The 19,255-nt window shown below is 28.6% G+C and overlaps 1 protein-coding gene across 10 annotated transcripts in view; it reads left to right on the forward strand.

The window, feature by feature from the left end:
• LOC107446422 (RIMS-binding protein 2) overlaps window positions 1-19,255 on the forward strand; it is a 136,070-nt gene that overhangs the window by 104,522 nt on the left and 12,293 nt on the right. For 8 of the 10 annotated variants that reach the window (XR_011638166.1, XM_043041385.2, XM_071187371.1 and 5 more), the window contains 5 exons: window positions 268-357; window positions 3,812-3,986; window positions 7,238-7,264; window positions 11,940-12,496; window positions 15,234-15,354. Coding sequence is in view for 9 of the 10 variants with exons in the window: in XM_043041385.2 (XP_042897319.1) it covers window positions 268-357; window positions 3,812-3,986; window positions 7,238-7,264; window positions 11,940-12,496; window positions 15,234-15,354 (970 nt within the window). In the remaining variant the exon portion in view is untranslated. The remainder of the gene's footprint in view (window positions 1-267; window positions 358-3,811; window positions 3,987-7,237; window positions 7,265-11,939; window positions 12,497-15,233; window positions 15,355-19,255) is intronic. The other 2 variants (XM_071187373.1, XM_071187369.1) reach the window with 1 other exon arrangement.

Below are 19,255 nucleotides of genomic sequence, written 5' to 3' on the forward strand. Positions count from 1 at the left end.
TTGCTGTTTAGAATTGTAAGAACACGTACTTTAATCAATGCCTTTTTTTTCTAAAAATCATTTTTTGTAAAAACTTATTCTAAAAATTGAGCAATTTTAATTAAATACTTTTTTTATTAAAAATTTTAGATTTTAATTCAATAAATACATACACTTTTTTCAACATTTCCCCTGTTTTAACGATGTATTTTTCGTTTTAAAAAATTAATTTTTTCAAAACTTTTACTCTAATTATAGAAAATACTGATGTATTTAATTTTATTTTAGAGTAAATCTAAGATGCTTTGTAAAGTGGAAAGTATAAATGATGTTGAATGCGAAGCAGAGGAAATGACAAAAAATTCAGCACGCGTACAAGTAAGTAACCTTCTAAAAATTGTTTGTAAATTGTTATTTTTCTCATATTGCAAGAAAAAATATTTGTTTCATAGAGCCATGAAAAATAGTGTATTTAAGCATTTTTGATAACAGAACATTAAAAGTGCAGAAGGAAGTTATATTGACCACCAACCAAATTATGATCTATTACTTTCTTCCATGCAACAATGTTAATTATTTGTACTGAATCTAAACTGGAATTCAATTTCTTGTTCTTTCTATTTTATCATTTTTTCTTTTCATAGAAGTCCGGACTTTCTTTTCCATAATGAAAATTTTTAAACTCATATGAAAGTGAATCATGAAATCTTCCTTTTATTCTTTAACAAAATCTTTTAGTCAATTTTTATCATGAACGGCAACAAATCAAAAATACCTAATTAATGACGTTCTAAATCAAACCAGAAGATTGAATTTATTCATTCAGGGTAACAAGTTCCTAAAATGTAATTAACATTGAAATAAGTGGGGTTTTTTTTAATGATCCAATACTAACGAACATAAATGGATTCTATATAGCTATTAAAATTCAAAATAAGTTCCTTTACCACAGAACTCAAATTTTCTTTAAAAACTATTGCTAACCATAGTTTTCCCTTGAGCTCTTGAAAAAATATTAATTCCCAAAATTAATACCTTTTCGTTGTGAAGTAAAAAAATAAATATTCTTTGAAAAATTATTATGCTATTAATATTAATGACGTAAGCAGATGGTTAGTTTTTTTCTTTCAAACATTAAGTTAGTTAATTTTTTATTTCCTAATCAAAAAGAATTAACGATGTACTGAGTTATGATATGAAGTTATAACAATGTTAAAAAGCACAAATAATATAAAATAAATGTCATATTATTTGCATTTTACAAAAATCATGCAATGATAAAATTCCATACACGTCTATGACTGTTGGCATACATTATATCATGGGAGGAAAAACCGGTCATGTTTAGCTTATTAAGAAAAAGTTGCTTAGTTGCTTAGGTGCTTATTTTTCTAAAAAAACTACCCTTTTCTAACGTGTTTACTTTGCCAATGGAATAAAATTCAGAAATATTTTAAAAAATGTACATTATTTAAAGAAAATTATATTTTTGTGTCCGATTTTCCATTAATAGTCATCACAAATTAATTCATATGTATTAAGATAGTGTCTCATGTCATGTCAAATATGCTCTCATGTTACAAAATTATTTAAATGTCGGGATTTTTCAGCAGTAGGTGTATGAGTCAGACCTTCTCTTACTGAAAAATTAAAAAAGCTTAAGATTACCTGCATGAAAACAAATAATATCTACAAATATCATAAAAAATCCTTCATCATTGAAAGAGTCAAACCGATGTATCTTTAAACTTTTGTGTGTTATATCTGCACAAATCGATCAAAAACGAAGACATTGACAAAAAACAAATGAAATTTAAATATAATTTACTTAAATTCACTAATGTGACGTTTAGAACCTCATTCTCTTTAATGAGCAGATTTTAGCCAATATATTATTTTATAATAATAAAAAAAATATTTTCAGAATTTTTTAAAAAAACAGATAATTTATTTCTATGAAAAAGGTAGAAAAAGTATTATATTTTTACTAATTCCTACTTTTTCTATTTATTGCACATGAACATAATTCATACTTTTGAGATAATGTGCTAGTCAAGAAAGAATCATTATCGACTACTTTGCTAGATGTCAGATTGTTGAGCAACATGTTATACTTGAAAATTCTGTTTATAAACTGACTGATGATTTCATCATTTGCATCGATAGACAAATGATAAGGCTCAAAGAAACTGAAAGTATCGCTATTGATAAAAAAAATAGTGTTTTCGGTCTTAAAGATGGGAGTGGAAATTATAAATGTTTTTTCTTTTTTAAATAAGATTTATAACTGTAATCCTCCCAACGTCTCAAGTTTCCGTTGAACGAGACCTTTTTTGTAAATAAGCAGATTATAATTAATGAAATGTCAAGGATGAGCTTATGCTCAATCTTCGGTCTGATAGTTTTGGTTTAAAAAAATGCAACTGGTGATAGAGTTATAAAAGAGAACATCTCCTGCAATATAAGGAGGTGAAATCATAGGAATTGAAGAAAATAGTTTAGATCTTGAACAAAGTCAGCCTACGGAAAAAAATTAAAGAGAAATTAAAAGACTTAAAGAGAAAATTTCATCAACTAAGGTTATGGTTAAAGAAAAAAAAACACTGATTAAAACACTGAAGCATTGGCCTAATTGATACAGGCGATAAAAAAATTAAAAGTTTTTCAAAATAAGCCTTAAAACAATGCTGAATAATTTTTCTCACTCTAAAAATTGCAATACTGTGAAGGAATTGTCAGAAATTAATAAAACAACAAATGCTTATTGATGTTTCATCATTTCTCATGGTTTGATTATGACTGATAGCGGTAAAAGTAATAAATCAAATTTACAGGACAAAAAAGAGGGGGTGGCAACATTCAGAGAGAGAAAGAAATAAGGAAATGGAGAAATCAGAAAAAAGAGAGAGAGAAATCAGCATTTTATTTGTCCGCCACGCTGAGCGTTGTAATTCTAATCATTTGCATATATCATCGTCACTTTACATTTCATGAAAGTTTGGTTCAACTTTTACCACTCCTTCAGGGGGAAGGAATTTTCACAACCATGAATTGAAATCAATCATTGCGTAAAACTAAAACTTACACTGTGTTTGAAACAATATGTAATTCCTTTAAATGTTATGGATTAGAATCCTTTAAATTTTTATTATGATAACTAAATCGTGAAGCAACAAAGTGTGTAATACTAATTGTCACCATTTAGTAGTGTAAAAGTATTTGTCAAATTTTAAATGTTTTTATGATGTTGAATGCATAATATTCGCAATCACAATGCTCAGTTAGGCCAATTGAGTAGATCACCGATTCTTTGTTTAGAACATTCCTTTCCCATTCTTCCTCTGTTGAGTTGTATATGAATATATAACGATGCTTTCAGCACCCACAATACTTAATATACAACGTCTAAAATATATTCTGAAATTTTTGCTGCTCTTATTATAAGCAGTTATAACGTAGTTTTGAGATGCAAAAAAAGCACAAACTTAAATTTTTCAATCTGTTTCAAAATCAAGGAAGAAATTAGCACACATGCTACTTCTATGACAATGTATATGTATGATATGTATGCAATGTATGACAATGTATAATGCTGAAAACATGCCGGTTGCTTCCATAAATAAAGAATTCTGCTAAGTGCCACCTATAAGCCGTTTTGATCACAAGCAGTTACTGACAAGTGGTCTGTGTTTTTACTTTTTTGTCCTATATTTCCCCCCCCCCCAAAAAAAATTCTTTTTTCTTTTTTTTTGAAAAAAGTCCCATACTTTTTGAATTTGTACTTATGACTCTGATTTGAATAATTTGCCTTTTTCTTAAATGAATGTTTTAGGAATCCGTCCGGCGTATGAATCAAAACCAAATGCCTAACCAGAGACGTCAAGAATGGAAAAACCAATCTTATAACACTCGAAGTATGTCAGAAGGTCATAGAAACAGGCAGATTGTCTTAGACCTCGAAGAGAATTTAAGTGACAAAGAAATGTACCCTTCTAGACCAACAATAGGTATCTTGAATTTTTAATAAAATATTTAACATTAACCTGTTCAGGACCAGCGAAAGAAGAAGGAGTTAAATTTCTATTGCCTTTTCAGAGCTAAAACTTTGTTTTGAATTTATAAGCTAATCTTGAATTATAATTTGCTTGTATTGAAATCTTAACAAATATTTTTGGTCGGAAAATAAAAGGAAATTTAATTTAAATTCGAAATAAATTTAAAAATATTTTGTTCAAAAAAAACATATTTAACGTGCAATATATATGCGAAAACATGCATTTGGAATTGAAATCAATCAGCTATAATTATAATTATTAATACTGTTAAAGTAGTAACTAACAAGAGAAAATATGCAATTAGTTTAAACAAAATTTGGTTAAACTACCAGTTTGAAATATTTATTCTATCATGCATAATTCTCCAACAATAAAACGTTAAAAATAATTATTTAACCTTAAAATCTAATTGCTTAAACTACATTTTTTATTAAAATTTAATGAAGATTAGGTATTTTAAACGAGAATTCTTTTCAGAAGGGAGTACATTTACTCAATCAAAATTGTTTTATCGTTATAATATATTTTTTCTAAACATTAAATTCCATTTGATGTTTAACACCATCAAAGAAAATAACACAAAAACTTATTAAAATAAAGCATATTAAAAGAAATATTATAAAATCAAATGGAAATAAATAATGGTGAGATAAATCATTTGAATATAAGGAGAAAATGCAATCAGGTAATGCGAGAAACTTGGAAAGATTATCTGTGAGAAGACGAAAAGATTACTACAGCTTCAGATATTGTAAGTCCCGTGAATGATACAAAGCGAATACAAATAAAGAGTTCCAAAGCTCCAAAATGTAAGTGACTAATCCTGGACTAATCCAAAAGGAATAAATCCAAATTAATAGGAGTCTAGCGAAACTAGTTACAGAAATTGTCGTTCAGTTGGCACTATTACCAAAATAATACCCGGTACATATGATTGAAATTGCACTTATTACGTCAAATCGGGTATTTGAATTGATCCAGAAACAAACTTACTTAAATGGTACTGCCCTCTAACGTTAAATATAAAAGATTTCAATCTGTTTCTTTTAAACAAATTTTAGAGATTTTACTAAATTTGAATGTATTTTGAAAAGTAATTGATACTAATTGATGTTTTTCCAGTACTTGATAGTTTTAGATACTTAGCAAAATGTCAGATAGACTGATACAAATTCAACTCTACCTGAAACATATTCTGGTAGAGACTGAGCCATCTAAACATTTCCTTTTCTGTTCTATAAATCTTGTTTTTATTTTACAAAAATTGTGTTATTTTCTCGAGCGTCTAATTGTGAAAAAGTAAACATACTCAAAATGGAACTATAATTGGTTATCTTTGCATATAAAGCATTGCTCCTTAAAACACTACGATAAATTATAACTGTTTGAATTTTATAGTTTATATTATTGTATTAGTAATTAATATAAATGCTACTTTAATTACAGAAGGTAAAGAATCACTTAAATGAATAAAATGTTTCTTGCCTTCACACATATTTGAGTTAACTCAACGCTCAACAGAATATTTCCCTTTTTTTTGCTGCAGAAATCTTATTTTTATTGAATAAAAATGTAATTTTTTTGGAAGTTCTAATTGAGAAAAAGAACTCTTGAAGCAAAATTAGAATAGATCATCTTTGCACATTAAGCACCTTAAAACAAAACAACAGAATAATATAGCTTTTTAAGTAAAATACAAATAAAATATATATCTAAAAATACTTTATTGAAATTTAGTCTAAGTGGTATATGCTAAACATTTAAGTATAATACAGGTATCAGAATTCCCAAAGAAGCTTCTCGTTTTCCAAATTCAAATAAATTTTCCCATTTCGGAAAATAACAAAAGTACAAACGCGGAGTAATATTTTTTTATTAGATATCCAACTTTTTTAGTTATTTTTAACACAATACAAATCTCGTAATTATTTCATTGTAAGTAATATTTTTAAAGCATTTTTAAAAGACATAAATATTATGGTGGGGAAACAATAATTCAGAGTGGCTTATTTATTTATTTTCCTTAACTATAGTAATATAACAAACGGGATGTTTTGGAAATAGCCTATCATAAACCAATTTTATTATAAATTATAATTTAAATGAAAAAAAAAATAGTCAATAGAGAACAATGATTTTAGCTGTTTCCTTAGAAACTCTACAAATATTTTTCACACAATGGTGCTACGATACACTTATACGTTCTCGTCCAAGCATTGATTATAAATGTGCTTTTGACAAATTTTCTGAGACTCACAGTTGTATTCATTGAAAATAAAGTAGACATTGCGAAAAAATATCCCCTACCACGAATATTTTTAAAAAATCAAGGCCACCAAAAGATTTTTCTTTAACTGAGAAATTGAGTGCCAACAGAAAAGTGTCAATAGTAGGGTTATTATGTAAATATATTTTCTAAATTAGTCCTTCTTTTAGTCCTTATTTATTTTGTGTCGTTCTTGCTTTTCCTAAGAAAACAAAACACGTTATTTTTCAAAATGTTGGTAAAAAATAAATATGAAATAATTATTTTTCATTTAAGTTAAATTGCATTACAATGCTTGAAAATGTTAAAGTAATTTCTATGAATCAATCGTAACTACCAACTTAGACTTCCATAAAATTCAAATCCTTACCTTCCTAAAATTTAATAGTAAATATAATTTTGTATATGATTTTTTTGAAAAATAAAAGTAGTTTTTTTATTTATTTAACAAATTGTTATTGAGAAAAAGCATGAAGATCGTTCAAAAATCTCTTATAATTACTGGCGTCTAATATAAATTAGCTGCACGTCCTTTTTTAAGGTTTGTCCAGAGAAAATAAAATAAAATTTCATAAAATATTATGAAATCTTTTTTTAATAAAAAATACTTAAATGTCTTAAAAGATTTTAAATGTAAATTGCAATTTTCGAATGAATATTAGATAGTACAACCTTAAAGATTTTTTTTTTATAAATCACAGACAATTAATAACCAAAAATATTTCTTTACAATGAAAAGCGATTAGAAAGACTTAAATTTATTTTTGCTTATTTAGATAAATTTTCCTTTCAAATTTACTTGTTTAAAAAAATATACTAAATATTTCTTATTTCATTGTAGTTTCATAAAAAATGATAATTCAAAAATATGAGTGTAGTCTTAAATTAAGTTGCTATAGTTGTGCGTAAATAATATATGTGAAATTTTCCAATTTAGCTAGCAAGGAAGCTATTCAGAATCATAGTAAGTATATGTAGAAGCATTGCCTTAGTAGCATGGGAAAGCATGCTTTTAGAATGAATGTTCCCTTTGTTCCAAATTTGTGCTTCCTATTTGAATATAACATCTTGTTGAAAGTTTTGCATGAAATCTTTGTGCTATTTATTAGTCTTAGTCAGTTTTTTTCAGTTTTATAATACAACAAAAACTGTATTCAAACCATGTAGTACTGAAATCTAAGGCGGTACGTTAGTAAATAAATGTTCTTTAATAAATAGATTTTCTCTAATAAGTGGATGTTTTTTTAGTAAGTGTTCTTAACCCCCTCATTGACTTTCCTCTCTCATTGCATTTTATGGTTTATTGCTCATTTTCCCAGTTTCTAATAGATAATGTAAAAACAGTATGAAATTTTGTTTTGATAAATAGTTAGTCAAGCAAATTCGCTAGAAATGGTTGTTTTTGCAAGTAAAAATTTAACTTCAGTTAAACTACTTTATAAATCCAGAGACAAAAAGTTTTTTGGCACAGAATTTTCCAACATTTTGGACGGAGAACTTCTGCTCCCATTTCTAGTACTTAGCCGGGGGAAACCCGAAAAACCCAATTCGGGTTTGTTCATGGCTTAAAATATCGTCTGCTCTAATTAACTATTATATTTAAGATTCAATCCCCGAACCATTAAGATTCAGTGCGAATAATCTGTTCCTTAAATCAAAAGTCTTACAGGAAGTTCACTTTTATATAAGAGGGAAGGAAAGTTGACAATTAGACTGAGAATAAAAAGAGGAGAAAGGAATAACACTTGTAGGGAAGTTACTCGCTTTTGTCCCTATTAATTACAATGTTAGAATCAATGTTATACTGCGTCGATTTGGCCTTACGAAATAAAAGGATTCAATATAGATGTATGCATTCAAACTAATCTCAAATACACCAATTGTTTAATTTACTTTTATGTTCATTATTTGCTGTTAAAGTTTGCAAGGAAGAGGTATTTATCACTAAAGATGCCAAAGTGAAAACTCTTAGCGTGGAAGATAAAACTAATATTTTTAATAGTTAAGAAATGCAACTATGAAAAAGAAAGATATACTGCTGAAGTATGGAATTCGACTGAATACTCATTCAAGATATTAAGAAGAGGAGAAAATAATCTTAAGGATATTAAGTAATCTCTGAACTTATTTACTTACTTACTCAATAGTACATGCTGGACGACACCTTCCCTAACAATTCTTCTCCAACGCCGTCTGTCTTGTATTTTTGCTTTGTAATTCCTTATTTTTTAAGAACTTAACGTCTCTCTCAACCTCTTCAATCCATGAATTCACTGCCTAAAAGAAAAATATGCAAGCAAGTGGAATCAGCTCTTTGAAATTAGATTCAGCTACCTAAAAAATACCATTCAAATAAGTAGCGCTTTGCTGAGTGAGAAAGTGATAAATTTTGCAAATACTGTTGAAAATAGAAAAATTGCTGAGGGAAGAAGAAAATAAAAATTCCTCCTTAAGTATAAGAACAATAATCAAATGAAATGTCACTAAATTTCCTTTAAGGATACAGTAAAAAGTTTTTAAACATGTGCCATTTTTAAATATCTTTAATGTTACGTTATTTTTAAATATCTTCAATGTTACGTTATTTTTAAATATCTTCCATATTGATTTGTAAAACTTAGCTATCTCCAAAATGAAACAGATGATGATCCAATCGTAATTTTTGTTAAAAAATGCCTGAAAACAGACAACGATATTCAAGGAAGAAAATTTCTCTGGAGACAAAATTAGCTGAAAACTTTTAATCGTCTTTGTAGAGGGAATTATCTCTATAACAAAAAAAATGCCTTTTTTTTACCAGAAAATACCTAAATCATCAATGTTTCATGAAAGTTAAAACAGATTCTTTGGTTATTAGTATAAAACAAAATGCTTGGATGACGTCTTTTTTTCCCAAGACTTCTTTAGAAAACTTCATCGAATATTCGATGCTAAGATAAATTACTATTTTTGTGAATAAATGTGCAGAGATCAGTGAGCTATCAATTTTTAAAGCAGTTTCTCCCAACAAGCACAAAAGCAAAATTACAGCCAATAGACCATTGTACCATAAAGTTCCTTAAACAGCCCTGTGCAATAAACTACTAGATTTAAAACAATATTTCCTTCAAGGTTAATGTACTTGAAGCCAAGAAACTACTTTTCAGTGCTTCAAAAATAATGTAAGTGAAATAGCAACTAAAATTTGTTCCGAAAACAGTGGATACAGAAACACTGAGTGAACCAGTTACTAGAAAAGAGATTCAGAGTCAGTCTCCTTGCATGCGATTCCTGCATCTTCGGTTACGTTCAACGGAGAACCTGACTGGTGAAGTATATTCTAACACGAAAAACTCACCAATCAGATGGTGATAATCAGAGCATCGAGAAAATATCCTTTTTTTCTCGATGGTGCGAAAATTGAGAAATGAGAATGGCCCTTTCAAGAGGAAGAAACTGCGTATTCTAATTTCAGAAATTTGCGTGAAATTGTTGCCGTTTGTGTCATATTTGCCGCAAAGAGTTTATGCAGATCATAGATAATGATGAAAGTGCTAAGGTAAAAGTGCAGAAACACCTGTCCAATAAATGTTAGAAGCACATGCATTTTTTTAAGTTCTTCAAAAGTTTACTGAGAGTATACAAGTTATGGTTGTGCACCTGTAAAACTTGACAATTTAATATTTCTAGAGCTTCAGAAAGGCTCAATACAAAGGCATCTACAATATTAACTAATTTAAAATTTTCAAAAAATATAAAGTGTGTCACAAATTTTTAAAAAAATGAAGTAGAATACTGCACTGCATTTTTTCCTTAATATTACAAAACTTTATAAGACCGTTAGTTAATTTAGTTAAAACATCAGACATTTATTAATTTAATGTTGTAAATCGAAACTAACTATTAGTATAACTTCCAATAAGCCAAAGTTTTTCACTTATCCTATCAAATTTGCGCAAATGTTTACAATCAAATGTTTGAAAAATTATCTGTTCAAAATAAAAGTAAAAAAATAATAAATAAAATTTTATTAGGTAACTTAAATCTAATTTCAAAAAGAATACTTCTAATTTTAATAATGAACATGCAGTCACTGGCCAAATTATTAGACGCACTATAAGATTCTAAGTAAAATCTTAATTATCAGGTGCTATTATACAGCTTTATTATTTTTGCATGACTGAAACCGGACCGGTTTGAACTTGTTTACTTTCATGTATGAATTGGTCAACATTGTAATGCAATACGTTAAAAATAAATACAAATAGGAAGTATATAAAAATCACCCGAATAAAAACCCATTACACGTATGTTTAACTATAAAAGTATTGCATATAAACTCGTGCAAAAAATGTAATTATTAAAATACTACAGTGCGTCTAACAATTTGGCCTAATTAATATAATATACTAATATAATACCTGATATAATAAATATTCTATATTTATATAGAATATTGTCTAATTTATCCAATCGTCAATTATATATCGCCTAATTTAACCAACTGATACACGAACGTAAACAAGGGCAAACCGGTTTCAGTCGCGTGAAAACAATAAATCTGTATAGTATCACCTAATAATTTAGATTTTATATAGAATCTTGCAGTGCGTCTAATAATTTGGCCAGGGACTATACGCTAGATAGCATTACAAATTCTGAAAAGCTAATATTTCTTAGCAATGTTTTTCTATATTCGAAAGATATATACAAGATCATTGATTTCTCTGCATAGAATAAGATATATCTTGTTTACCTTGAAATATTATTTTGCAAAATCGAAAAAGGGAAATTGGTATTACGGAGAGGGGTATTACGATAATTATTAAAAGCACTAATATTCTAATTATTTTTTTATAGGAACTAATATCATGTATTCACACCAAAACGTTTATTTTTTGTTGTTTGTTGCTTTACATTAATTTCTTTCAAATTAATACGATTGTTAATTTAAAAAGTTTTAATTATGATATAGTACTCAGCAAAACTCATTTTGCACGTTTACAAAGTGAAAATCCTGACCCGGGTACAGTGTGAAATATTAGTTAAATTTTTGGAACACTTTTTGTTCATTTTCTAAAAGAGGTTGCAACGCTGAATAGATTCATCTGAAACTGATATAAATGAGAAAAATAAAACATTTTTAGGATTTATTTGGTAGAATTGAAATAAATTTATAGGAATTTTATATGATGTTTTCTCAAAATTAGAAATTGTTTCGTACTCACAAATACGATAAATTCAGTTCACTTTTGAGAAGCATTTTTTCTTAAGCAACTCAATTTTTAACCAATTTGTTTCTATGTATATTTCTAATGTGTCTGTTGATCCGAGGGATTATATTGTTAGATAGTAGATTAATGATGGGTTTGGAATTTTTATAAAAATCTGAGTTTGAAATTTAATTAATTAAAAACACTGTCTTATGATAATGCCATTTAAATTTTGCAACATTCATACCCAAATCAATGCAACAAACGCTTTATCATTTTTATAAATTACTTTAAAGAAAACGCTCTCAAAATGATGCAAAAATCAAGAGATATAAGGGTCATTCTCACGAAAACTGTCATTTTTCAGTTCATAAAATCCCAAAAAAGTAAAGTGAATAAAAAGCTNATGATTGAAATGTGTGAAGAGGATATACTTTTTTATTTCAGAAATACCGAGAGAAACTACTGTGTTGAATGATGCCGAAAATATATACTCTGAAGAAGAATATAATCAAAGAAGACGACACAGGACAAGTTCTCCAGAAAAATATTCAGGAGCACCCTCACGACCACTTCGCACTGAATCTGACACAAACTATTCATCCAATTCACACAGGGGACCACATTCACAGCATATTCATTCACAATATTCTCATCGAGATCGTCGCCAATCCCATGATTCTAATCAAGCAGTTTCAGAGAAACAGCGTCAACAATTACAGGACCAAAATCGACGAAACCATACTACCTCGAGAGGTGGGCAACCTACTCCACCAAATCACTCGTATTCTAATAATCGCAGAAGTTTGGGCAATTCATCAAGGAAATTAGCCGATTTTCAAGAACCAATATCTAGATATGGTGACTATAATACAGAAAATGAAGAAGGACATAATAGGGTGAGATTTTTTGTGGCGCTCTTTGATTATGATCCGCAAACAATGTCACCTAATCCAGATGCTGCTGATGAAGAATTACCTTTTCAAGAAGGTCAAATGATTAAAGTAAGTAAAAACACATTTCCCCATACACACCAGGTATTTTTAATATTATTTTTAGATACTTGATAATTTTGTGAATTTGCTTAAATTTTTTTTTTGAGAAAGGAATATTTTGTACCAAGCAATTACGTACTTTTTATCACTTTTTATTGAGCTGACTGGAAATTTATTAAACTTACTTAAAAATAAAGTGCTACCTTATAATCGAAAATGAATCTCTGCTTTATAATTCAAGTTAGTTTTAGTTTCATCTAATTACTGCATAAAAAAATTTTTTTTTTAAATGAATTTATTATTTCAAAAGATTTTAAATTATGTTTAAACATAAATAACTGTAGAATAAAAATGATTAGTTTCATAATTTTTGCGTGATTTATATCACATGTTAGTGTTTTTTGACGAAAAAAATGTTCAGCAATTTGGTTTATTTTTTCTAAAAAGACCTATATTAACTTGTTATTATTAACTTGTTATTCGAAGTTAAGAAATGCATTATTTATTTTCTGAAACCATAAAATTACTAATTTCACCTAAAGAGAAACTTGTAATTAAGCTGACAGAACAGGAATAATATTGAAACTTCTTTTTGCGAGTGGTTTTATAACCGTCGTTGAACAGCAGTCACAATTTAGGGTTTACGACTATCAACTCCGTAGCCTTGTAATTTCGAACCTAATTCAGAAGACAAGGGAACTCCAAACATTGGGCGAAATTTGCCTTCGTGGAGGAGTTTTTGATGGTAATAACCCGCATTTGCATTGCATGGTTAGGAAAACCACGAAAACCTCCCTCGGTTAGCCTGATGGCAAGAGGACCAATGATCTGTCTACCACTGAGGATATTTTGCGTCAGCACTGTGGTTGGTGTGAGCCGGGTGTGGAATTCGAATCAACCACCCATCGCTGGGATTCGAACCCGGTTCTCCGAGGCAGGTGCTCTGACCCTAAAACACCACGGCTGAGGGTTGCCATAATTTTCACATCCTTAGTTAAGAGAACACTACATTCCAGGAGAAACGCTCCAAAGTATAGATAAAAGTAAGTTCATGAAGTTTCAAAATATCAACTGTAAATGAATCAGAATTACGCAATCCTGCCTTAATTTGTTTGCATTTTGATATTTTGAAAAGAAAAAAATAAGCATTTGAAGCATTGTCATGGTTTTCCTGAACTTACTTTTTTCTATTATTTTAAATTACCGATGGAATTTCTCATGAAAAGTTCTCTCGGACTTCTGGATTTTTCATTCCTCTGTAATATTAAATCAATTCCAATTTGATTCCAGCACCACTTATTAGAAAGCTGTGCATTCTTATCTAAAAATATTATGAGATACAGAGAAGAGTCGTAAAAGATCAATTTAGAATAGAAATTCACCTTGGAAACATTAGAAAGAATATTTTCTTTCTATGATCTTTCATAAAGTCACAGTTTAGGAAATAATGAACAAACAAATTATGTACATAGTATTAAATGTTCACAAGGTTTATTTTTGATCAATGATGCTCTTCTTTTTTGTGAGCCACTATATCCCTTATGTTGATTTTTAGACAGTAACTCTACTTTTAATAAATTCTCTTTTAAAATATCGTTAGATAAAAATAGTTAGAATGAATGTAGAATTAATTACACATTTATCTCCTCTGCTTTCTGATTATTATTATGTACTGCATTTGAGGGGGTCAGTTGGCGGACACTTTGATGATTTTTTATATTTTTTCGGTTCACTAGAGAACATTGACACTAACATCAAGTCATTGGATGGGTGTCAAAATTTCTAAAAACATCCCTCTCCTCTGCTTTCTGATTATTATTATGTACTGCATTTGAGGGGGTCATTTAGCGGACACTTTAATGATTTTTTATATTTCTTCGGTTCACTAGGGAACATTGATATTAATATCTAGTCATTAGATGGGTGTCAAAATTTCTAAAAACATATGCATATGCCAAAAAATATCTATTAAACATCTTTAAAAAAATTGTTTTTATGTCCGTGTCACCCTAGATTGTTAGCACAGGTATCGCTAAAATCGATAATGATGCAAATATGACATAGGAACATTCTTTTTGACTTACACTTAATGTGAACTATTGTCTATTTCGGTAAAAGGCATCCCTCTCCTCGGCTTTCTAATCATTGTCTTGCAGTGCATTTGTGTGAACCGAAAAAATGTAAAAAATCTTTAAAGTGTCCGCAAAAATGACCCCCTCAAATGCAGTACATAATACTAATTAGACAGCAGAGGATCACAATGCCTATAACCGAAATAAACAATGGTTCACATTAAATGTAGGCCAAAAAGAATGTTGTTAACCAGACTCATGTCATGTTTGCATCATTATCGATTATGGCGACATCTGTCCTAACAATCTAGGGTGACATGGACAAAATAACAAATTTTTTAAAGAAGTTTAATAAATTTTTTTAGTATATGTATATGTTTTTAGAAACTTTGACACCCATCCAATGACTTGATATTAATATCAAAGCTCTCTAGTGAACCGAAACATTGTAAAAAAATCATTGAACTGTCCGCCAAATGACCCCCTCAAATGCAGTACATGATATATCTGAAATAATAAAATATATACTCTATCTAAAATCCTTAAATATCTTTATCATTTGCTAAATTTCACCTATTATAGTAGTTTTGAAGAGTTGATTCTATTGCAAAAAATTAAAGATGTCAACTCATTTGAATTGAAAGAACAGATCAATAAGTGTTTCACATTCCTAGATATACGGTGATAAAGACAGTGATGGATTTTATCGTGGAGAATCTAATGGCCGAGTTGGTTTAGTTCCTGGAAATATGGTATCTGAAGTTCAGATAGACGGAGATCCTTTTAATGATAATAGTGAGTATAAACTCTTTTTTTCGAATTTTAAGAGAAAACGTTTGTCAACACCAAGTTTGATTCTCATTGTGATTTCAGCAATCAAATATTTTCGAAACAAAAAATAATAAATATTTTATGCTCTGTTTAATAATCTGTTTTCCAAACATTTTTTTTCCTCTTCCATTTGAAATAAAAATAAATACAGAGATGGAAATAGATTTTGGAAACACTCCGTTTAACTGTTGTTGTTGCTTATCCTCTTAATTTGACATATAATGCTTGATATAATAAATATTCTTTATTTATCTAGTATATCGTCTAATTTATCCTATCGTCAAATTTATATTATCTATCGTCTAATTTAACCAATTGATACACTAACGTAAACATGTGCAAACCGGTTTCAATGACGTAAAAACAATAAAGCTGTAAAGTATCACCTGATAATTAAAATTTTACATAGAATCTTATAGTGCGTCTTGGCCAGGGACTGTATGTCTGATAAGCTCCAGGACTCCTGACTGCAAGAAAATCCGCTACAAAAAGAGGATCTGATGTAAAATCCACCTTAGAAAGGCAAACCAGAATATGTTTCGGTTGAGCACAGCATTTTTTGTAGGTAGGCTTCTGCCTCTCTCAAAAGTAAGGCATTTTAGATGGCCACTTGCAAATCTGGCCAAAGTAGTCTGGGTTCGCATTTTATGTTCAGCAGGGTACCAGTAGATGTCCTATGATACCAGTTGTGTGTAGGAGCCACAATAGATAAGGCTTGGATCTTTCAATGGGTAATTCCCCATAAGTAAACAGGGGCCAGTGGCTGTACTCCATGCAGTAGTATAAAAGGTAGCCAGAAAAATTAAAATTTAAGTCGAAATAGAAATGAATTAAATAAAAAAAATTGGTTTAAGCAAAAATTAGTTAAGAACATGTTACATATAGATTTTTTTTAAAAAGGAATATTGGGTATGACATCATTTTTATCACATTCGTTTTGTTGTCTACTCAGAGAAAGAGCCTGTTTATTTGCTTGGTGAAATGCAGAATCAGCCTAACAATTATGCAGTTACTTAACAAAGTTGGTGAGAGTTAAAGACATTTTTGACAATAACTAAATAATATTAAAAGTGCTTTTGAGTGCTTTTATAAGCATATACTGGTATTTGATTTTGCAACCTGTTGATAAAAAATTACTCTTAATGTATATTTTTTAAATCCTAGACAAAATAAAAACATTAATTTAATACCAAACTGGAGTAGTTGAAAATTATTTTAATACAGACAAGCAACTATTTCACGAAAATCAAACAGTCTGATTTTTCTCATCAAAAAATTACTGAATCCCATTTGTCACAGCAACAAAAGACTGATGTATAATAAGATCTTAATTTTACAATAAAAGTTTGCTACATTGATAGTAAAGATTTATATAGAGTTTTTTTATTCCACTTATAATGTTAGGTGCTCAAAAAAAAGGGGAACACTCTTAATAATTTTTGATTGAGAAAAAGAATTTAACAAAATTCGTATGTTTGAAATTTGTATTCGTTCAAATTTTGTATTTTGACATATAAAATTACATTTTTGAAAATGGTATAAAAATTTCTATACAATTGCAATTCGAAATTTTTTGACTATTATTAAAGAAAATTAAATAATCATTAAAAATTATTTTTTAAAAGGAATTTTCTTATGATAAACGAATTTTATAACTGTGTTTAAAAAAGCTTTAAATCCTTTTAAAAGTTCTCAAGTTTTACCGAAATACGCAAAAAGTAAATTTAAAATTAAGGGATTCAGACTTTGGACCACTCTCCTGACCTAATTATTAGGACCTTGTTTTCTAGACTGAGGCTACTCTCTATAATTTGACTGTCAGAAATCCAAATCGGTTTAAAAAAAAGGTATGTATATTCAGATAAAGTACGTTTTTGTGTCTGATTTCGTTACTTAAAATACCGTTTGCACTAATTTGCATATTTGAGGTCCCCCCTCAAACCATTAAGATTGAGTTTTAGTACATGGTCTGATTATTAGATCAAATGTTATTCAGGGTGTTCCTTTTTTTTTGCGCAATTTACAATCTACTATGATTTACTAAAACTTTTTATGGGTGAATTCGCCATATTTCTGAATTAGTGCCTTAATATTTTCTTGGACATTTAATGGATACCTGAACAAATTTTATTATTTCGATGTTATTTTTTGTCTATTTGTAGTTCGTTCATATATCAGGCAAATCCAAAAGAAGTGTGATATATAACGATTAAAGGTTATAACAATTAAAAACATAAAATGGTCTTTACTGTAAACTTTTATTATTGAATGAATTTGGAGTAACTCTATGGTTCTCTTCAAAAAGTTAGAAGCTTCATTTCTTATTATAAGTTTACATTACTTGATTTGAATATGCTTCTTATGACTTCCTTCCAACCAATCCTTATTCACGATGACAAATTTCATAAGTGAGAAAGAATGAAATTAATGCAAGATTGACTTTAAAATAAAAAAATGCATTTAAAAAAGGGCTCACAAATGCCACCAGATACAGTTTAACTCAGCTACAATGAACCCAGGATACGTTTTTTAGTGGCTAAGTCGGAACTGCTGTTTAACTTCTGTTGTTTCATACGCTTAGTTAACAGCTGAGAAATTAGTAGTTCGTTAAACTTGGACTTGTTCGTATTATTTAAATAAAAGATATGAATTATTTGATATCAGTTTAATTAAAAAAGAAGTAATGCACATTATAAACGGATGTTTAAAATGAATCATTTCGTTGAAATGGATAAAGTGAGTGTTTTCAAAAACAAGTAGAGCTTAATAATTACACAGAAGTTCCCATTACAATTTTCTTTCAAAATGACGAAATAAGCATCTAAAAAGTTCCAAAAGGAAGAAGATTGAGAAGAGATATTTGAAATTGACTTGCGAAATTGAGAGTCTAAAATGTGTTCAGAAATTGAGATATTGTGAGTATTCAGATTGAGAAGAGATCTTAAAAATTCGCTTTAGGGAAACTACTATTTCATTATATGGGGAATATTTTGAACGCTTTTAAACGTTTTATTAAAAAACTTTACGATGAGAAAAATTTTTTACTCAAAACAATTTCGTTAAGGAAGGACTCGTGATACTTATTTTAATAATAATAATAACTTACTAATTGATAATTTATAAAGTATATGTAGTATTGCGATAATTATTTCCAAACTTATGAATATTTTATCAAGGATTTTAGATATAATGAGCCATTGCTTATAGTGGCCTTATTGCTAGAACCGCGGCCGGTTTATTTTAGCGGGATTCGACTGCAGTTCCCATGCAGGTTAAAATCCTAATTTTTTTACATACTAATACCAGAAATATTAATAACAGAATAAGGTATTCTTTAAAACTATACAAATATGTGCATTAATAATTGTTAGAAATTAATTAACATTAAATATTTGTTAAATAATTTTAATGAAATTTTTTGAACTTATCAATTGATTCATTTTGCAATTAAAATTTTTTTAATAGACTGTATAAGGTGATTTTATTAAAAATAAATTGCTATATTGGGATGATCATATTATATCATGATGGCATGATAATCAATGCTCAAAGGTTTGTAGCCTTATGAAAATTTTAATTCAATTAAGATTTAAATTCATTACAAACCAAGTTCTAATTCTTCTTCAAGCTGAAGAATCTAATAAAATAATTATTCTGATCTTTCATTTTTAGTAACTTTTTAAGTAAATATTAGATATTTAAAACTTGAATCAAACAATTTAATCAAAACACTACTTCCTTTTAATACACACTTGAAAAAAAGAATATTTGTAATTATTTTCTTAGTTGTGAAACGAATGTGGAATTTTCATAATTTATTATTTTTAAATTTAACTTTAAAGTCTGCTAGAGAAGCAAATTTTGA

This window comes from Parasteatoda tepidariorum, chromosome X1, assembly GCF_043381705.1.
Source record: "Parasteatoda tepidariorum isolate YZ-2023 chromosome X1, CAS_Ptep_4.0, whole genome shotgun sequence".
NCBI classification, from domain to species: domain Eukaryota; kingdom Metazoa; phylum Arthropoda; class Arachnida; order Araneae; family Theridiidae; genus Parasteatoda; species Parasteatoda tepidariorum.